The 21,332-nt window shown below is 37.6% G+C and overlaps 6 protein-coding genes across 7 annotated transcripts; 4 read left to right on the top strand and 2 right to left on the bottom strand.

The window, feature by feature from the left end:
* The first annotated feature begins 334 nt into the window (after nt 1-334).
* Nucleotides 335-3,811, top strand: LOC108850232 (putative nucleobase-ascorbate transporter 10). The gene is made up of 15 exons (XM_018623801.2): nt 335-353; nt 732-1,049; nt 1,136-1,233; nt 1,329-1,505; nt 1,590-1,690; nt 1,776-1,851; nt 1,938-1,997; nt 2,105-2,307; nt 2,399-2,495; nt 2,620-2,706; nt 2,806-2,864; nt 2,987-3,078; nt 3,170-3,247; nt 3,344-3,498; nt 3,593-3,811. The coding sequence occupies exons 1-15, from the start codon at nt 335-337 to the stop codon at nt 3,809-3,811; spliced, it is 1,839 nt and encodes a 612-aa protein (XP_018479303.2).
* Nucleotides 3,812-4,259: 448 nt separating this feature from the next.
* Nucleotides 4,260-7,843, top strand: LOC108852996 (phospholipase D alpha 3). 2 transcript variants are annotated; one of them, XM_018626461.2, is made up of 5 exons: nt 4,260-4,310; nt 4,440-4,553; nt 4,950-6,168; nt 6,409-7,116; nt 7,257-7,843. In XM_018626461.2, the coding sequence occupies exons 2-5, from the start codon at nt 4,458-4,460 to the stop codon at nt 7,700-7,702; spliced, it is 2,469 nt and encodes an 822-aa protein (XP_018481963.1). In that variant the 5' UTR covers nt 4,260-4,310; nt 4,440-4,457; the 3' UTR covers nt 7,703-7,843. The 2 variants fall into 2 exon arrangements, with proteins under 2 accessions (XP_018481963.1, XP_018481964.1); XM_018626462.2 differs by having other exon boundaries at nt 4,263-4,310; nt 4,447-4,553.
* A 1,450-nt stretch (nt 7,844-9,293) lies between these two features.
* Nucleotides 9,294-11,854, top strand: LOC108848958 (uncharacterized). The gene is made up of 6 exons (XM_018622430.2): nt 9,294-9,500; nt 9,587-9,709; nt 10,218-10,468; nt 10,598-10,685; nt 11,454-11,520; nt 11,605-11,854. Exons 2-6 carry the CDS (start codon nt 9,654-9,656, stop codon nt 11,656-11,658), a joined length of 516 nt encoding a protein of 171 aa, XP_018477932.1. The 5' UTR covers nt 9,294-9,500; nt 9,587-9,653; the 3' UTR covers nt 11,659-11,854.
* A 3,668-nt stretch (nt 11,855-15,522) lies between these two features.
* Nucleotides 15,523-18,243, top strand: LOC108854618 (EIN3-binding F-box protein 2). The gene is made up of 2 exons (XM_018628221.2): nt 15,523-15,713; nt 15,853-18,243. Exons 1-2 carry the CDS (start codon nt 15,689-15,691, stop codon nt 17,712-17,714), a joined length of 1,887 nt encoding a protein of 628 aa, XP_018483723.1. The 5' UTR covers nt 15,523-15,688; the 3' UTR covers nt 17,715-18,243.
* Nucleotides 18,240-19,855, bottom strand: LOC108854619 (uncharacterized). The gene is made up of 5 exons (XM_018628222.2): nt 19,168-19,855; nt 18,980-19,079; nt 18,806-18,905; nt 18,645-18,721; nt 18,240-18,559 (listed from the first exon to the last, which is right to left on the bottom strand). The coding sequence occupies exons 1-5, from the start codon at nt 19,259-19,261 to the stop codon at nt 18,298-18,300; spliced, it is 633 nt and encodes a 210-aa protein (XP_018483724.1). The 5' UTR covers nt 19,262-19,855; the 3' UTR covers nt 18,240-18,297.
* Nucleotides 19,856-19,977: 122 nt separating this feature from the next.
* On the bottom strand, nt 19,978-21,078 carry LOC108853177 (glycosyltransferase BC10). Its single transcript, XM_018626627.2, has one exon. It carries the CDS (start codon nt 21,058-21,060, stop codon nt 19,978-19,980), a length of 1,083 nt encoding a protein of 360 aa, XP_018482129.1. The 5' UTR covers nt 21,061-21,078.
* Between the last annotated feature and the right edge of the window lie 254 nt (nt 21,079-21,332).

Below are 21,332 nucleotides of genomic sequence, written 5' to 3'. Positions count from 1 at the left end.
AGAGCAACGTATTGTTTGTAATACATACACGGGTTTAGACATAATTAAGTAGTTGACAATTAGTAAACCGCGTAATTCTCCACCCATGTTTTAACTGTTTTAACAATAATCGTGTTAATTACAGCTGATTAAACTCCATATGACACCTCAGCATACTAATTTTTTCACCTTTGATCGGGTGAAAATCTTTCAAATATTTTTTTTTTAATTTTGACCTTTAAGCGATTTAAATACTCTTTTTTTTTAAACACTAGCGATTTAAAACTCTAGAGTTAAAAAACATGAGGCAAATGTAGTATTCAATAGGATTTTGACATTTCCGTTTCGACCGTTAATGGTCGCCATTTTTCAAAGTTCATAATATTTCGAGAACCATAGTCAAACATTTCAAAACTTATATTTAAGTCATAATAAATAACTAAATATCAATAGGATTTTTTTATATTTCAAATTCCATGTATCAAAACTGACATTGCTAAGACTTTTATTACCACATTAATTGAAAAATATACTCATTTAATCAATTTAAATTATAGTTTTACTTACAAATAATAGTTGGAGAAAGTTTAGGAGTTCTAACTCAAACCTTTTTGACTTCTTTTCCTTTCTCACTACATCTTCTCCAACTTTTTCAAATTACTCAACCCTTCGACTCGCTACGAAAATACCCTTGGTTTACTTTGAATAAAGGAAATACAAAGTAACAACGTCCATTTAAACCGAAAAAAAAGTAACAACGTCCATGGCAAATGGCGGCGGCAACAACAACGATGGTGGCGGCAACAACAACAACGGTGGTGGGGGCAACAACAACAACGGTGGTGGGGGCAACAACAACGCTGGTGGAGGCAACCGCAACGGTGGTGGTGGGGGCAACAACAACGCTGGTGGAGGCAACAACAACGCTGGTGGTGGCAACCGCAACAACGGTGGCGGCGGAAACACAAACAACAGTGGAGGATGCAATAGGACAGTGGAGTTACAACCCCACCCGGTGAAAGAACAACTTCCCGGAATTCAGTATTGTGTCAACAGTCCTCCTCCTTGGCGTATGTTTAAAAAACAAAGCATTATTTTATTAGATTAGTTTTTTTTTTAATGTTGTGTGCAAATAATATTATTTGTCGTGTTGCAGTTGAAGCGGTAGTGTTGGGTTTCCAGCATTATTTGTTGAGTCTTGGCATCACAGTTCTTATTCCAAGTCTTTTAGTTCCACTCATGGGAGGTGGTGATGTAAGTTTTGATCGAACTTTAATTTTTTATGCGCTTTTTTTTTATATATATATGTTTAACAGTATTTTTTTCCAATATATTTTGTCATTTCTCAGGCAGAGAAAGCTAGAGTTATACAAACAATGCTATTTGTATCTGGAGTAACAACATTATTACATTCTTTCTTTGGAACTCGATTGCCTGTGATAGCTGCTGCTTCCTATGCCTATATCATACCTATCACTTCCATCATTTCCTCAACCCGCTTCACCCACTACACTGATCCTTTTGAAGTAAGTATTAGCCTTAATTTCATCATTTATTCTTACAAACTATAACCTCACTTATATAACCTGTTTGATCACATAATTAAACAGAGGTTTGTGAGAACAATGAGAAGCATACAAGGAGCTCTCCTTGTCGCCGGCTGTTTCCAAGTTCTTGTATGTTTCTTAGGCGTATGGAGAAATATCGCCAGGTAAAATAGTTAACATTGTTTTGCTTGATTGAAAGTTGGATTCATCCAACAAATGAAAGTTTATTTTTAATTGCGTGATCATTAGATTTCTAAGCCCACTCTCAATTGCTCCTTCGGCCACGTTTGTTGGACTAGGGCTCTACCAAATTGGCTTCCCTTTGGTATGTTTATATATACACTCATTATGGTTGATTATTGAATACTTCATATTATGATCTATATGATGTGAAAATATTTTGTTTTGTAGCTGGCGAGTTGCGTTGAAGTGGGACTTCCCGGGTTGATCTTACTTGTTTTAGTCACGCAGGTAAAGCTCTAGCAATTGCTTTTTTGAAAAAAAAAATCAGTACACATGAATTTATTTGATAACCTACATACATCAATAAACGTAATTTTTTCTATGTGGGGTTCTAGTATTTACCCCGCTGTGTGAAGATGAAGCAAGGAGGGATTTGGGACGGATCAAAATGTGATCGTTATGGGATGATGATATGCATTCCATTGGTCTGGTTGTTAGCTCTGCTACTCACATCAAGTGGTGTATATAACCATAAGCCTCAAACTACTCAAATTAGTTGCCGTACAGATCGTAATGGTCTCATCTCCAACACTCCTTGGTCAGTTCTTCTATTTGAATGTTTTATTTTGGTGGTTTCACTATCTAGATATTCATTTTTTTTTCTATTCTCTTTATGTGAACTACAATAGGATATATTTGCCATATCCTTTCCAATGGGGAAGCCCAACCTTCCACTTCACTGATTCTTTCGCGATGATGGCTGCCTCTTTCGTCACTCTCTTTGAGGTCGTTCTTTTGTTATGAAATTGATGATTTGAAATTATAACGAGTACTGAATATTAAAAATCAAGGAAATGTAAAATTTAATTTACTATGGTTATGAAGAGTGCAAGTGTCTATGTTATTGCAGTCGACGGGTTTGTTCTACGCATCTGCAAGATATGGAAGTGCAACCCCGATCCCACCATCAGTTATTAGCCGTGGTACTGGCTGGCTGGTTAGTCTAAGAACAATTTAATTAGTCACTTTTTATTTCAACAGTTTATTAACTATTATTTTTCATCATCTTACAAATACTCGAATGAATATCTTGTAGGGAGTTGGAGTATTACTGAATGGCATGCTTGGAGGCGTCTCAGGGATAACAACATCAACGTAAGGAACCTTACCTCTAAACTAAAATTTTAATCATTAAGCATCTATCTATCTATGAGACTATAACTATAAGTTCTAGTAAAGGCTTATGATATGAATATATGATTAACGTTAATGTTCAGAGAAAATGTTGGACTTTTGGCAATGACAAAAATTGGAAGTCGAAGAGTGATACAAATATCAGCTGCCTTCATGCTATTTTTCTCCATTTTTGGTATTTTTTGTTATACCTTTTTCCAATGTACAAATGATTTTGGTGAATATTTTTTCGGTTTAGTATTTTATTTATCTTGATCAAAATGCAGGAAAGTTTGGAGCCTTTTTCGCGTCCATACCATTACCAATTATGGCGTCCGTTTACTGCATCGTCTTGTGTTTTGTCTGTAAGTCTTTTCATCACATCAAAATTACACGTTCGTACAATATTATATGCTTCGTCCCTTTCATTGAAAAATAAAATAATTTCTAATGCAATGTAGGTTCTGCGGGGCTTAGCTTTCTACAGTTCTGCAACCTCAACAGCTTCAACACCAAATTCATCTTAGGATTTTCCTTTTTCATGGCTATTTCAATCCCACAATACTTTAGAGAATACTACAATGGAGGTTGGCGGTCTGATCATCACGCCAGTTGGGTCAGTACATCTTCTTGGATACTTTGAGAAAAAATATTTTAACATATGCTTTTCATAATATGGTTTTTTCTTCGATCATGTGAACGCAAAGCAGCTAGAAGATGTGTTAAGGGTGATATTTATGTCTCACACAACCGTTGCGGGAGTGATAGCAATAGTGCTTGATTGCACATTATCTCGAGAGAGCGATGAAGCCAAGAAAGATTGCGGGCTGAAATGGTGGGAAAAGTTCCGACTATACAATCTCGATGTCCGAAACGATGAGTTTTATGGTCTACCTTGCTGCCTCAACAAATTCTTCCCTACTCATTGAAACTTTCACTAATATATCTCTTTCTAATATTTTGCCTTCTGAATGTTTTCATTCTTTAAAAGAAAAAGAAAAAAGAACAAAAAATGTTTTCATTCTTTTCTCTTTATGTGTGTACATGAAGACTTTCTTGTTTAATGGTCACTTCAGTAGACACAAATTTAGAATATTATAATGCGATTGGAAGGAATAATATGTAGATAATACATCAAGAAACTGTAGAAACGAGTCATCAGGTAATGTCCAAAAGAAGAATATTCCGTTCTGGACTTCTCTTGTGTTCGGTTTGGTCTACAAGAAAAGGTATACTTTACGTAAACATATTGTCTCAACAGTTTCCTCAAGTAATCCACAATCTTAATCCAAAGGTTTCATTTTAGAATTCGATTTATTCTCCTTATATATATTATGTTTCTAACTTAATTATGTTTTGCATAATTTCTAAGCGGTTTGGAGCATTTTCAAAAAGATCCTCAAAAGGGAGATTATTTGGTTCCTTGTGGTTTGTTATAATTATTTTCTATAGTATATATTAGGCCTAGTATATATACTCATCCACAAAAAAATAGAAGGAATCAGTACTTTCCACGAGTTTTTTTCAAACCTATACTTTAAACTGAAAGTAGAATAGTTTGTAGGTGAAAACAATATGGCGGAACAGTTATTGCTTCATGGAACTCTTGAAGTAAAGATATACAGAATCGATAAGTTGCATCAACGTGCAAGATTCAGTTTACGGGGCAAGGTACGTAACCCTAATATCTATAATCAATATAGTCCCAATTTGAATATGATTATATCGTTGATCAAAAACTTCACAATTAATTTTCATTGTGTATTGTTTTATTTTAGAGGATCGTGTATTTTTGTTATTAATTTACAAATTAATTTTCATTGTGTATTGTTTTATTTTAGAGGATCGGGTATTTTGTTATTGTTTACAAAATTTCTTACAGATTATATAATCAATATGCTAATATATATTTATACTGTTAAAAAGTTCAACATCTTATGTTACTGAGTATGCATGTTATATATTAGTACATGTCTTAGATATTAAAAAATGGGATAACGTAGCGAATATGAAATATTTGACGAAGGTTAGTTAACTTGTTAAACAAAAACTCACAATGATTATTAGGGGGACAAGGAACCTACGACGGGGAAGAAGATTCAAACCCAAATCAAGAGACTAGCGGCCTCATGCACAGATTTACTAGGAGGACATCTCTATGCAACCATTGACCTAGACAGATCAAGGGTGGCTCGTACCATGATGAAACGTCATACTAAATGGTTCCAATCATTCCATGTCTACACCGCACATTCAATCTCCAAAATCGTATTCACAATCAAAGAAGATGAACCCATCGGCGCAAATTTGATCGGCCGAGCTTATTTACTTGCCACTGAAGTCATCTCCGGACAACCTGTAGACCGATGGCTCGATGTTTTAGACCAGGACAAGAGACCGATCCAAGGAGGTTCGAAAATCCATGTACGTGTGAAGTTCACTAGTGTAACACAGAACGTAGACTGGAACAAAGGAATAATATCATCACCTCCCTTTAAAGGAGTTCCTAACGCGTTTTTCAACCAAAGAGAAGGTTGCAAGGTTACGCTTTACCAAGACGCTCATGTTCTTGGTGAGTACCCTGACATTACTGCTGCGGGAGGACAAGCGATTTACATACATCATCGGTGCTGGGAAGATATTTTCGATGCGATATGGGAGGCAAAACAGTTGATATATATTACTGGCTGGTCGGTCTACTCCGACATAACATTGATCAGGGATCCTAAACGGCCGAGACCAGGAGGGAACCTAAAGCTAGGGGAGTTGCTAAAGAAAAAAGCGGAAGAAAACGTGACCGTTCTGATGCTTGTGTGGGACGATAGAACGTCTAACGAAGCGTTTAAGAGAGACGGTTTGATGATGACTCATGATCAAGAAACTTACGATTACTTCAAGAACACGAAAGTACGTTGCGTCCTTTGTCCAAGGAACCCGGATAACGGTGAGAGCATTGTTCAAGGGTTTGGTGTGGCTGCGATGTTTACTCACCATCAGAAAACCATTGTGGTGGACGCTGAGGTGGATGGTTTGAAAACGAGGAGAAGGATAGTAAGTTTTCTTGGAGGTATTGATCTTTGTGATGGGAGGTATGATACTGAGGAGCATCCTTTGTTTGATACTTTGAACAATGTTCATTCTAATGACTTTCACCAGCCGAACTTTGATGGCGCATCGATAAAGAAAGGCGGTCCACGTGAGCCTTGGCACGATATTCACTGCAGGATTGAGGGTCCTGCAGCGTGGGATGTTTTATACAATTTTGAACAGAGATGGATGAAACAAGGTAATGAAACAAACAAATTTATGCTTCAACAAGTTTGTATTTTTTTAATTTACATTTTATCACGACTTTACCGTAAACATATTAAAAACGTTTAAACCTTTTTAAGGCTGACTTATTTAATACTACAATATTATGTAGACGTATAGACATAATGTGAAAAAGAATTGCACGTAAATCAAAACAATATATTATCATTCAATTGTTATTTCATTACTATCAGCCAATTTGGTGTGCTTACAGGTAATGGTAGAAGGTACCTAGTATCGATGGAACGGCTCTCAGAGATCACAGTTCCGCCACTACCAATAGTACAACCAGACGATGTCGAAGGTTGGACGGTTCAAGTTTTCCGGTCAATAGATAACGGTGCAGTTGAAGGGTTCCCAGAGGATCCACTTGAAGCTTCAAGCGTAGGACTTGTCACCGGAAAAAATAACGTCATTGAAAGAAGCATACAAGACGCTTACATTAACGCCATAAGGAGAGCCAAACACTTTATCTACATTGAGAACCAATACTTCCTAGGAAGCTCCTTTGGATGGAACCCAAGAGATATTAATTTAAACGAGATCAACGCGTTACACCTTATTCCCAAAGAGATTTCTCTCAAGATTGTGAGCAAGATCGAGGCAGGTGAGCGGTTTTCAGTGTATATAGTGATTCCTTTATGGCCTGAGGGTAAATCGGGGTCTGCATCGGTTCAAGCAATACTAGACTGGCAAAGAAGAACAATGGAGATGATGTATACAGATATTATCATTGCTCTTCGGAAGAAAGGCTTAGATGAAAACCCTAGAGATTACTTAACGTTTTTCTGCCTCGGAAACCGGGAAGTTAACAAGGCCGGTGAGTATTCCCCTCCGGAAAAACCAGAGGCTAATTCTGACTACGCAAGAGCTCAAGAATCTCGTCGGTTCATGATCTATGTCCACTCTAAAATGATGATTGGTAAGCCAAAAACCTATCTTGCATGACAAGAAAAAAATAGATTCAACCTTATGTTTTGTAGCGGCCCAATAATGCCCATGGACCCATTCAGAATAATCATTAAGCTCTCTTTAACATGCTGAGTCTATCTCTTTATGCAGTTGATGATGAGTACATAATAATAGGATCAGCCAATATTAACCAAAGGTCTATGGACGGAGGTAGAGACTCAGAGATCGCAATGGGAGCATACCAACCTAACCATCTGCTAGCTACCAATCAAATGAGGCCGAGGGGCCAAGTTTTCAGCTTTAGGATATCATTATGGCTTGAACATCTACGGATTGTAACCAATACGTTCCAGTTTCCCGAAAGCGAAGAGTGTATAAGAATGGTTAATGCAAAGGCAGACGAGCTATGGGGACTATATGCAGCACAAGTGTACCCTCGAGATCACGATCTACCGGGGCATTTGCTTAGTTATCCGATCAGCATTGGTAGCAACGGGGAAATAACAAGTCTTGCTGGCGCTGAACTCTTTCCTGATACTAACGCAAAGGTTTTAGGTGAAAAGTCTAACTATCTCCCTCCAATCCTAACTACTTAGATGATGTAAAACACTTGTGTCGCATACTATAAGAACGTGTAATTTCGGTTTACAGTTATGTCAATTATGTATTGATTAGTTAAGCAATCTTCTGCACTATATTTTGTTGTGTCCCATATATATGAATTTCGACACAACCGATACACACGCATAGCTATATAAATATACATAGCGTAATAATTTCTATATATAAATCCCATACATCGTTTTTTTGTTAATATATGCAACTATTGAGGCTCTGGCAAGCAGCTCAACCTGTGCAAACAAAACCAACACCAGCACCAGCCACAAACAGAATCCCAGCCTTTAGTCGAGTACCACGTGTCTGTGGAAGTGTCACCCCGGTTCCTTGCTTTGTTGACGCTGCTTGGAATGCAACCACAAGAGGAGGAGGTTTCAGTTGCATATTCAAGGACCCATACAACAGCACCACATTTCACCGGAAGTCTGCAAATCGCTGCTTTGTCGGCTCTGCTTTCGTAGCAGAAGCTATAGCGATTAAAACTGCTCTCTTGGAAGCAGTCAGCATGGGACTACAAACGCTCACCATTTGGTCAGATTCACAGTCCCTAATCTCCACCATCAAGAACAAGAAGAATGCTATTGAGGCACAAGGTGTCCTATTTGATATTGAACATCTATGTTATTTTTTTCAGTATGTTTCTTTCCATTATGTTCCAAGGCTAAACAATACTGAAGCTGAAGCTTTAGCTAAATTAAGTCTGTCGAATCTCATGTACTCTGTTTGAGTTAATTAAGTAATCTAATGAAGGTTTGTTCAAAAAAAAAAAAGAGAATCAATTCATTACAGAATGGAAGCAGACAAAAGTCTGAAGCTAGTAGGCTAGTAGACTAGTAGTAGTATACCTCTGGAGCCTAGAACGTTCATTAGCATTTTAAATCAAATGTATGGATAACACGGCAACACCTAATGAAAATTCTTCTTCGCATTATCAATAATTGAGATGGAGACATAAATCAACTTATCCATTCACACTGCCGACACGATACATTCACATAGCCATGGTCACTCATTAATACTTTTTCTTCTTTTTGTTATATATGTCTGTTCATGTACATTGTTTTGCTATTATCATCCACAAATCAACGAAAAAGGAACCAAACAGCGTCATCTCTTTTTTACTCCAGAGGATTACTTAGCTTGGAAATTCTTGAATAGTATAATGAAATCGTAACGATAACAAAAGGAAATAAAATGTGCGTTGACGGAAAAGTATGTTTAGTCAGTAACCGCAGTGGCTGGCTGTCACATGCACGAATATCTTTCTTTTCTATATTCATTCATAAAGCAAATATTTTTTTTAAGAAAAAGCTTTTGGAAATTATTGCTTTCTAATACTTTCAACAAACAAAACTTTATAATTAAAGAAAAAATAATGTTAATAGAATTATGAAAAGGAAAAAAAAATCTGATTAAAAATCATATACCGGAGCTGGTTGATTGATTTTAAATGGCAGGTGGGTTATTATAAAAAATAAAAATGTTATTTTCCATACACTAAAAATCATTTATTTCTTTTTACAAAAAAAAAGTTCATTTATTTATATTAGAAGTACAGCTGTAAAGAATAACTGAAAAATCTATTTGTGAGAAGAAAAAAAACAGAAATTTTCTATTCCTTGCAGAACCACCACACACGCAGAACACGAGTTGGAGAACACAAAAAAGTGGAATAAAGAAGAAGACACTTCTGTTCTGTAATAATCAATCAAGCTGCTGGGGAGGTGGCTGAACAAAACCCTAATCTCAATTTCCCCCGAATATGCCATTTCTGAGGTTATTTTCCATATTTCTTTTTTTTTTTTGGATTCAGTGATTGATGAATATGAAAAAAGAATTGGCTTTTGAAAAAAAAATTGCAGGATTGTGAGACTTCTGCTGCCTGGGATTAGGATCTTGATTAGAAGGTCGCTACTTTGGTTGCTGTAAATGCATATCCGTGAATATATTCCTTCTTGGATCTACCAGTTATTTGGTTGCATGGGGTGAGTCTGGATCTCAAGTTCTTGTCTTTTTTCATGTATGTGACTGAGAAAGGAAGATGAACTCTCTTTTTTTTTTGAACTTTGAAGATGAATTTTCTTATTTAATGGAGTAAAAGTTGAAAACTTTATTGTTTCTGAATCTGACCCATCATCTTTTGAGATCTTGTGGCTATATTGTTTCCTTATTATTGTAGGTTAGGTTAGGTTAGGTTAGCTACTGCAATCTCTCTGTATGGAAACTATGCATATGTATATGGTTGTTGCTTGCATTTTAAGTAAAAGAATATAGATTCAAAGCATCTCTCAAGTTTTAGTTTAAGCCATCTTCTGTCTCATGATTGAAAATCATTTCCTTTCTTTAGTTTCGAATTGGTAGATTACTTTAAAAATCATCTCTCAAGGTACAGAGGTTGTTTCAGAAGTCTTTGTATCTATTATGCTTTCCTTATGAAAGTCTTTCTCACTGGCGTTTTTTTGTTTGGTTTCTGTGGGTTTTGCAACAGTACAGAGGTTGTTTTGGGAGCTGTAATAAACCACCACCGCTTATAGTTGCAGTGGATGAGCCGTCTAAAGGGTTAAGGATTCAAGGTCGTTTAGTGAAGAAGCCAAGCGTATCAGACGACTTCTGGAGCACGAGCACCTGCGATATGGATAACAACAGCACGATGCAGTCACAGAGAAGCGTCTCTTCTATTAGCTTCACTAACAACACTGCTGCTTCTGCAAGTAGTAGCAACCCCAATGAATTTGTAAACACCGGTGAGTTTAAATTTTCCCACACGTTCTTGTTTCCACTGACACGTGTCGTCTATTCTCATTCTTGTTCTTAATTGGTGTCGTTTCCCTTATAAAGGTGTTGTGTCTGTTCTTTTTTTTTCACTTGGCTAGGATTGAACCTGTGGAACCAGACTAGACAACAGTGGCTTGCAAGCGGGTCTTCTCAAACAAAGGCCAAAGTTCGAGAACCCACAATAAGGTTGGTGAAAGTTAGCTTTTTTTTTTCTCTTGTTGCATCTGCACTATTCCTTTATGAGTGTAGTAGTTCTTCAGTACAGGGCTCTCTATCAAGAACAAAGAATCAAAAATTGAAAAAAAAAATGATTTTGATATGCACTAATGTGTATTCACAGATAAAACAGAAGTATAAGTTTGCGGTAGTTTAGATGGGTTATTCATCTTCTGAAAATCATTTGCTATATACACAAGTTTCTCTGTTAAAATGCAATTATATTATATACATACATTTTGTTGCTTAAGAAACATGCCTAAATAGGATTCCAGTTATTTCATGATTTCAGTTGGTAGCTAATATCTTTTTTTTTTTTTTTTTTTTGGTAGCTAATATCATGATTCCAGTTACGTTCTTATCAACTGAACATTGTAGTTGAACTTCTTAGCTGGATAAGAGTAGGAATCTATACTTAATTAAAGGGGCAGGGATCGATGAGTAAAAGAAAAATCAATTGACTGGGCACCATTCATGTATCATTCTTCTTCAAATGTACTTCCATCAGCTAGCCATCCAAAGATTGGCGTTTGAAAGGCTGTTGTCACAAGAACGGTGTCTTGTAATTACATGTTCACTTTTAGGTCCTTATTGCGCTTCTTAGGTTATATGAGGGTCTTTGGGCAGTTTTGAAGTCAGAAATAGTTTATGGATAAATCTCTTTTAGCCATATCATGGTTCTTGTGTAAAACTTCTTGAGTTAATATTATTATTTTCTTTTCTTTTTTTTCTGTGTAGCTGGAATGCAACATATGAAAGCTTGTTGGGTGTGAACAAGCGGTTCTCACGTCCAATACCTCTCCATGTAACCATTTTTTTCCTTATTCCAGATTTATTTACATGTGAGTTTCGGTTTAGTTGATCTGTAATGATTATTTAATTGTGGCAGGAGATGGTGGATTTTCTGGTGGATGTGTGGGAGCAAGAGGGCTTGTATGATTGATTTTGCAACTCTTTCAAACTTACTTTTCTTCTTTTCTTTTCTTTCTTTCTTATATATGTGTGTAATATCTGAATTATAACATCTTTTGAGTCTTATTATGTACGTATAAATGATTAATGGTGTGTACTGATTTTGAAGAAAAATCCTACCAAAATCAGTTATTGCCGAGAAAGTAATTTATCTTTCAAGTTGTACATGTCTGACCATTGTCAAAATGACTTTCTTCATTGTCTTCTACGTCACGCTCTTTAGAAATGATCACAGAACAAAAATCAATTACGATGAATGAAAAGGAAAGAAAACAAGAAACAATACAATTTATTATCATACACAAGGTAATTTATTGTTTTAAATGACTTTTCTTCAATACTATTATGAAGCTAATCACACCTTGATTTTTGAAAGATACTTATTATTTTCCTGCTTAGAGATGTATTAAATAAAGTATGCAACGACATACCCCAACAGTTGGATTTATTCTTTAGAACAAGCAATAATTTATGTCGTCACCAATCATGTTTTTTTCTTTTCTTTCCCTTCAATGTGAAAATATATAAAAGTTCAAAGAACTCAAACCTTCCAATGCTTTGTCAACAATTTTCATCAAACCAAGAAAAAAAGGCTTTGTCTACAATGCATGTACTTGAACAATGTCCTCTCCTTCAATGTACTCAATCTTTTTACCTGTCAGCCTTAACCATCACTTTCCTTGCCTTTTAAACAATAATATTCTTTGCTTTTCTTCTTTTAAGACCTGACCAACATTTTATTTTTATTTTGTTCTCGTAACTTGCTGATTAATGATGCTGCCACTTGTTAAACTATACACATCTAAATACATGAACAGCACAACAAACAACTCAACTGGCTAATTGTTTAGATGCGACTAAGCTGTCACAATTATACATATTGGAGATTTTGTTGCGGTTTTCTATTAGTGAACCAAACTGGTTCAGTGTGGTTAAGAGAACTAATCTATACTATTAAAGTACAAGCACATTTGGATTTTTACTCTGTTTACCCCTATTAAAGAGGCTTTATTTTGTATTCATTAATGACATTTTGGACATTCTGCATTGGTTTCTTTTTTAATTGTTTTTGGTTTGTCATTAACCACATGTTTCCTAATTCAATTTTGGTATGTGATTATTCCGTGTTTGATACTGCATTATTTTAATATTTTTCCAACCGGACATGTTTGAAACTGCATCGTTTTTTCTCAAACTATTTAATGGTTTGGTTTTAAACCGTTTTTTCCTAAATATAATCCCAACTATCTAACAAAAATTATTTATAAAAAATAAAATTGTTTATTGGTTCAACCAGTGGTTTAACCGATAACCGGATTTCGATTTTAGTAGTTTTTATTGGATTTTTAAATTTTTTGTTTTTTAAACCCGAACTGAATTTATCTTTGATCAACCGGTAATCCGTTCAACCGCAGGTCTAAGTCGAATTTCAAAACATCGATCAAAACTATAAAACTGTTATATTGATTTATATTTAAAATATCTAATTCAAAATTAAAAACCTAAAAATACATGTATAATATAGTTTTACCGAACATAAATCTGGATATAAAATACATATATGAGACAGATTATATAAATACATATACAAGACGGATTATATAAATGTGATTATATAAAATTTTTACCAAACATAAACCCGCGCTTTGGAAGCGCGGGTCAAAATCTAGTGTAGCTTTTATAATTAACCTCTGGACTTATTTTTAGGCTTAGAGTTAAGTGTGTACATACCAAATACGAAAGACTGAGAGTATATCATCTTTTCACTCGGAAACAAAATAAAGTAGCTATTATGAGCTATATTACGAATACTTTCTGTCGGATTTTATATAACTAATCGCATAATTATTTCCCTGATTGCGCAATTAATATCATATACAATACTACAACACACCAAGTATTAATACACAATTTGTAGTCATTATTGAATAAAAATGAATTATGTTGTCTGAAATTATTTTCTTGTAAAATCTTTTTTTTGTCGGGTTTATTATGCTATTAGAAACAACTAGAAACATTACATAGACGATATTACAGCTGACCATTCTACCTGTCTTATGAGAATTTATGTCTGACTGCATCACCCTGAGCCGCCCTATGAGATCCATTCCTGACGGGTCTTCCTTGCGCCATGCTGATGATCTCTTGTAAGACTTGTCTCCAATATTCTGCATAATTCGCCTTCTCCAGAAATTGAAACCCAGATCTCTTGGTGTAGAAATTGCGTCGCCTGGGATTCGAACCCCATACTTGAGTGTAGAAGCCTTTAAACATTGACCACTAGGCCACGGTGCTTCCACAGTTTTCTTGTAAAATCTATGATTGAATAATTCCCTTGAAAATACAAAAATGTTTCACAGAAAATATCATATTCTACCTATTCAAATGATTCACAAATCATCAATGTTCCATTGAGATGTGGTCCTCTTCTCAAAGAGTAAAGAAAAAAATAGTAATGAATTTGTGTTTCTATCTACCCTAGATTTAAAAGAGATTTTTTTAATAGTTTCAAGCCGATGGCAAGAGGTTTCAACAGCTCTGTCATCGGTTTGTTTGATTCGTTTTACTTTTCTTTCTTTGATCTGATTTACTTCTGGTTGTTTAGTTTATTCGATTGCCAATTTATTTTAAATCTGGCAAAATTTTTTATTGTTCTTTTGTATGTTTCTTCCAATAGAATTGGAAAAACAAAGGTTTCGGTTCAATTGAACCGTTTAGAAAAAGTAATTGACAGATCTACTGCGGATGGTGGCTACGGGTCTTACCGGATTCAATCGTTGATGGTTTCTCATGTGATGGTGATGGAGTTTTTGCTGCAAATTATGGTTACTTCAAAAAGCAGTATCAAATTCTATGGAACAGTAATCTCTTTGACTCTATTATCAGCAATAGAGCAATATAAAGAGTTGTCTTATCTCAGTAGCTCCTACTGGAGTATTAAAAAGAGAGTGATAATCGTTCTCAATTCAGTATGAAGCGTGGTATTTTTGGATCAATACTAAGATAGTCTCCCTTGAGATTCAGCTATTCCAAAAGCAAATATGAAGTTTTTTATGTGAAAATTTTTAGTCATTCATACGCAAGATGTGTGTTATTTTATTTTGGATCCCTACTGGTGTATTCCTTTTTTACTTTTGTTTTGATAGTTGTCATTGTTTAGAACAATTTGCCTTAAAAACTTAATAATAAAATCCAGCGTTAAAAAAAAAATGATTCACAAATCAAAGCCAAGAAGAGCTTTTCAAATTGGACTTCTCAAATACAAGATCAGCATGGATTTTGGATTTGGATTTGGATTATGGTATCTTCATCTATCTTTCTTGAACAAAGGCTCATGTGATCTCCATATATAGCATCACTAAAAAACACGTTATGAGATATCCAAGATTTGAGTATTATTTTTCAAATAAACAAGGACCTACATTGTTATAGTCATGTTTTTCTACAACAAAATAATATAATACATATAAAAAAATCAAACCAAGTCGACCTCTCTCAATGTTGAACTTCGTCAACAATGCATGTATTCGACATTTCTTTGTCATTCCTTCAATGTATTCAGCCTTTTCTGACAACCTTTATGAAATAAATTTAAAATGTGTATATTTTTCTCTCCTTTATAATAATGTTTTATGTCATGAGGGGAGGAAATTAAAATAATAATATATGATTACGCAATTGGGGGTTCTCGGTGGGTTCAAGGAACAAAGAAGGGAAAGAGAAAGAATCCGACTTTCTCGCGTGGATACATTGAACTTAAGGGTCTTATTCCCTACGCTAACGCCCACCGTAACCTCCCCAACATCTTCTCCTTCCCTTAAAATGACAGTTTCACAATTTTTCCCTGCTTTCTCATATATCTCTCTCAAAGTTTTAATATTTTCTGTAAATCTTCGTCACCCTTTTTGCCCTATCTTCTAGGGTTCTTCTCGTTTTATGAATATAAGTCTTCTTCTTCTTATTATCTCTGCTCTGTTTCTCATCTTCGAGTTTCTTCAATCATGTCTGGAATCTTCAGAAATAGTGGTATGTTCTTAAAAATCTCTCAATACTTGCCGGCTAGATTTACTTTCTATTTATAGATCTGGAACTTTCTATTTATAGATATCTAGGGTTTAGAAGAAACAGAGGAATGATGTATAGATCTTTTTACTTGTGTATATAGGTGATGACGAGTTTTTCAATGGAGGATCATCCATGCATCTATCGCCAGGGAGCTGCTGTCCCGGCGTATACCTCCCAGCACGCAAGAGACTACGCGTCTCCGCTGCGGCTTCTGCACAGTCGTTTTACAGTGCCTTTGAGCACAAGCAACAAACTTCGATCCAAGTGTTACCCGACGAGTGTCTCTTTGAGATCCTCAGACGCTTGCCTTCTTCAGGGCCAGAGAGGAGCGCGTGCGCGTGCGTCTCCAAGCATTGGCTCAACGTACTGAGCAGCATCACCAGGAGCGAGTCTGTTCAAGATCTCGAGGGCGAAGGGTTTCTCTCGAGGAGCTTGGAAGGGAAGAAAGCGACGGATCTGAGGCTAGCCGCTATCTCCGTCGGGACGTCGACACGTGGCGGGCTGGGGAAGCTTCAGATCCGTGGGAGTGGGTTCGAGAGTAAGGTAACGGACGCTGGACTCGGAGCGGTTGCTCGCGGGTGTTCGTCTCTTAAGGTTCTCTCTCTGTGGAACCTCCCTGCCGTTAGCGATGCTGGCGTGTCCGAGATCGTGCGGTCGTGTCCGTTGATCGAAAAGATCGATCTTTCGAGGTGTCCCGGGATAACCGACAAGTGTTTGGTCGCGATCGCGGAGAGCTGTAAGAATCTAACCGATCTGACGATTGATTCGTGCTCGGGCGTCGGGAACGAAGGGTTAAGAGCGGTTGCGAGAGGGTGTGTGAATCTGAGATCTGTATCTATCAAGAGCTGTCCGAGGATCGGAGATCAGGGAGTTTCTTTCCTCTTGGCTCAAGCTGGTTCTTACTTGACGAAAGTGAAGCTTCAGATGGTGAATGTTACCGGTCTGTCTTTGGCCGTTCTTGGACACTACGGAGCGGGAGTGACTGATCTCGTGCTTCACGGTCTACAAGGCGTGAACGAGAAGGGGTTCTGGGTGATGGGGAACGCGAAAGGGATGAAGAAGCTGAGGTCTTTGTCGGTGACGTCGTGCAGAGGGATGACTGATGTTGCGGTTGAAGCTGTTGGGAATGGTTGTCCTGATCTGAAGCATGTTACGTTGAACAAATGCTTGCTTGTCTCCGGGAAAGGACTCGTCGCGTTGGCGAAAACTGCGTTGGGTTTGGAGAGTTTGAAGCTTGAGGAATGCCACAGGATCAACGGGTTTGGTCTCTTGGGGTTTCTCATGAACTGCGGGTCGAAGATGAAGTCTTTCTCTTTGGTGAACTGTTTGGGAATCCAGGAAGCTGCTTCTCCTCTGCTTCCATCATCAACGACCAGCTGCAGCTCCTCCTTGCGTTCGCTCTCTATCCGTTGCTGCCCTGGTTTCGGAGATGCGACTCTCTCCTTCTTGGGGAAGATCTGTCACCAGCTTCAAGATATTGAGCTCTGCGGATTGAATGGTGTGACTGACGCAGGCGTGTTCGAGTTGCTTCAGAGCAACGACGTCGGTCTAGTGAAGGTGAATCTGAGCGGATGCGTTAATCTCTCGGACAACACGGTCTCTGCGATATCTATCTGCCACGGACGCACGTTGGAGTCTCTCAACCTCGATGGATGCAAGAACGTCACCGACGGGAGCCTTGTGGCGGTGGCCAAGAACTGCTACTCGGTCAACGACCTAGACGTCTCGAACACTCTGGTCTCGGATCAGGGGGTCAAGGCTTTGGCATCTTCTCCCAACCACCTGAATCTTCAGGTTCTTTCGGTTGGAGGCTGCTCGGCGATCACAGACAAAAGCAAGGCGTGTATGCAGAAACTAGGCCGCACGCTTTTGGGGTTGAACATCCAAAGATGCGGTAGAATCAGCAGCAGCACTGTGGATAGCCTTCTGGAACATCTATGGAGGTGCGATATACTTTATTAAGTAAGTATTATTAGTCAAAAAAAAAAGTATGTCTTCTAGCTTTTGGTCGCTGCTAAACCCATAGATTCCACCTAGAACTCAGTTTCTTTCCCAGGAAGCAGCAGCTGTTTTTTCTCAAATTTTTAGCAGGTTCCTTGGAGCCTGTTTCTACAGCTGTTGTGTCCCTGGGAACATGTGACTGAGTTCTGGTGATCTAGTTAGGGTTTGGTCTTGACCTTTTTTGGAGTTGTTGTCTCTTTTATGTTTAGTGTTCTTGTGGGGAGTTCTTGTTCTCTGGTTTAGGTTTGTGGTAGTGCCTTCATCTTCCTCTTGTAGAGCTTTTGGCAACAACTCTTTGGAGTTGTTTTTTTTATGTGTTGTCTTTTGCCAAAAGCTCTGTTTTTTTCCACTTTTTTTTTTGTTTTAAGGCACTATCTGTACTGCTTGGATCATTGTATAAGCTTCCCTGAACATACTACTATCCTTTTGTAATATATAACATGATCCTTGGATCATTTTGTTTTGAATACAAAATTAAATGTTTTTCCTTTGTGACCAAAAATCTTATAAATTAGAAAACAAAAATATTACAAACAGAAGACATTCAATCGTCTCTCCAAGTATCTCTCAAAGAGTAATAGCTTCTATCATTATTGCTAAGCCCAAAAAGCTCCTTTAAACCAAAAGCAAAGCAGCAACCCCTGACAGTGTTCTTACAACAAGTCCTGTGTTCCCTTGGTGAAGTTTCTAAGCCACCGTCTTTGTACCTAACTAAGCTTCCTTTCTCAAGATCATCCCAAGAGCCATGATCAATCTCCCCCATCCTATTAACTTCCTCATCTTCATCCTTTGGCCCTACCCTCTCTCTGTAATATGTAGTTGTTAATTTGTATCATAATTGTAATAAACATTATTAATCAACAACATAATTTAGAAAAGACAAGGACTTACGAGGTCTTTTGTTTTGATTTTCTAGAATATCCCTTGATCAATACGGCATTGCCCGACACATGGTTCTTGAACCTTACCTGAAACATTTACCTGAGTTATGTACTGAATCTCTCTTTGCCTAGACCTATACAAATCACTTATCATGAAAATTAGATGGAAACCTCATCACCGTCATTCATCCCATAACTTCCGATGCACTCCGTATCGGTGACCAGCTTCTGACCCTCATAACACAAGCAGAAATGCCCCCACACGTGTGGCCTTCACCATTAAAATATTTATACACTCTTTAAAAAGACTAGCATTAACCATAACTGGATAGAAAAAAAAAGTACCATGAGATCTTGGAGGGTCCTTTCTTGGGGACGTGGCTGAAGGCAGTCTCTATGGCGAGCTTAAGATCCTTAACGGTCGCCGAGCACGTTACGTGAACATCTTCAAGTAGTAAATAAAATTAAAATCGAAAAGTAGAGTGACCAAAACCAAAAATTAATTAAAGATAATATGATGATGATGCATTTACCGAAAGAAGAGCCATCTAGTTTGAGAACGGAGAGCCTAATGGGTTCGGTAGGAAGTTTATCGTATGAAAAAGTCCGGCGATGAAAGCTCATCATATTCTTAAAGAAAATCTAGAAACCCCAGGGAACACAGTATTAGCATCCTCTTTGAAGGATAATTAGGGATTCAAGATTGGTTTAGGAAGGGATTCAAATGAACCTTAGGGTTTCTTTTGTAATTGAGATTTGAATCGAGGATAAAGTTTGGTGTATACGAAGGAGTTTTCTGTAGCTATTGTCTGATTCGTTTAGGGTTCGAATCAGACGACGAAAGTTGGTGTTAGATGGGCGTTTTTGTTATTATTCCTTTGTTTTGTTGTTATTGCTCAGATTCCTTGTTGAATAAGTTAGGGTCAGCCGTGTTTCTTGTGATCTCTTCTCCCTTTCAATCATTTTTACTAAATTAAGCATTTCCCTTTTCTAATTATATCGAATCTTGTAATATTTAGTCTCAGCTCTCCATTAAAAAAGCAATGACGTCTCCTTAATAAAGCAAGTCTTGGAACTAATAGCAAAACCCTTTATTAGTTAGCACCTTTTAAAACAGAAATATACATATCCATGCATACATGAGACTCAAATTATAGAGTTGCAGAAATTTTACAACCATATATTGAAAATTTTTATTCAAAGAAACGTACTGATCTTGCTTATAACCATGTTTAAATAACCTAGTTATCTAGTTCTAACTTAAAAACGTTAATATATGCAATGAAATATGATGGTCTAAATGTTACAATATACTTCATTTGAGAGTTTTTGCGATAAATAAATCAATTTAAGATAATATTTCGAGCTATGTTCATGAGCGGATTGATCCCCGCCGGAGAGAACTTCCGTGCGAACAGAAACGAGTCTTTCCTCGTTCCACCACCACCGTCTCCGTACCTAAGACGTGCACTTCTCAGCTTCTGTATAAGCTTAGCCCCGACCTCGGATGGTCTATACGTTCGGGGATGACCATGGTCGCTGACGCTCCAATCAACGTGCGTGAGCGTAGCGGATACACACCCTTGTGGATCACGCATGTGGAGGAGAGTAGGGAAGTAATGCTCCTCGGGGTAACACGTGTCTTTCCTTACGCAAGGCTTGTTAAACTTGGACCATATCTCCACGTCACTCACAACCATCCTCGCATGGCTTCTTGTCAGCGTCCAGAACTGTGAGCCTATCCGAAACTCCTCAGGTGGAACCTCGGGGAGCATCGCGTGAGGGCCACGCGCCGCCCACCTGTCGTGCCACCCTGGCTCGTTGTTGAGAATCTCGATGAAGCTCTTTGTGGAAGAGGCGAGTGTTTTGTAGGTGAAGTTGAAGGAGTGAAGTGGGATGCAAGAAGGGGAGAGAAGGATGAACATATGGTTTGAAGGGTCGTCGAGAAGGGCGTGAGCGAGTAAACGACGGGCGGCTGAGATGAGTGTTGGTGTGTGACGGTAAGCCGGTTTTGAGGAAGGTATGATCCGGTTACCGAAGAAATCCGGTTTGTGTTTTTGAGCTGGGTCAGCATGCACGTAGACATTGTAGAGAGACTTGTGGTGAGAGGTTTGGTTGAAGAAAAGCTCCCAAAGTGGTGCCAGTGGAAGAGAAGTTGTTGTTAAGAACATGAAAGCGAGCTTCTTAGGCAGTTTAGGTGGTGGTTTTGGACTGACTTTAGAAGCTTGACGAAGCAGCAACTCATCGTCATCTAGTGGCTGATGAGGAGTAATTACTCGGTGATGTGTAAGAGTCTTATTGGAGTTTCGTATTACTAAGAAGGCTGGCTGATTCACGGCGACAGTGATGGCTAGTCGGGGAGCCGTGAAGGTCATGATGATAGCTAAGGGCACGCAAACAAGTAGAATGAAATACAAAGCCAACATTTTCTATGTTAAAATGATTTCCTTTTAACCATTCCACGATGATTGTAACAGTGGCTCGAAAGCTTTCACTTCTTTATAAACTTTTTTTTGACATTGGTATCGTTCTTTTCCTGTCATAGAAAAGATTGAAACGTAGATGGTATGGCCTTCACATTGTTTGTAATGTGAGAAGCTTTTATTTGCTCTGTGCTCTTTTCATGGCCCATTTGTTAACCAAAACGTGATCCTTGGCCTTTGTCACATACTCTTTCTTTTACGGTGCTTTAATCACA

Source organism: Raphanus sativus, chromosome 4 (genome assembly GCF_000801105.2).
Source record: "Raphanus sativus cultivar WK10039 chromosome 4, ASM80110v3, whole genome shotgun sequence".
NCBI lineage: Eukaryota > Viridiplantae > Streptophyta > Magnoliopsida > Brassicales > Brassicaceae > Raphanus > Raphanus sativus.
Note: the sequence above shows the minus strand (reverse complement) of the source record. Positions and strands in the feature narration are given on the sequence as shown.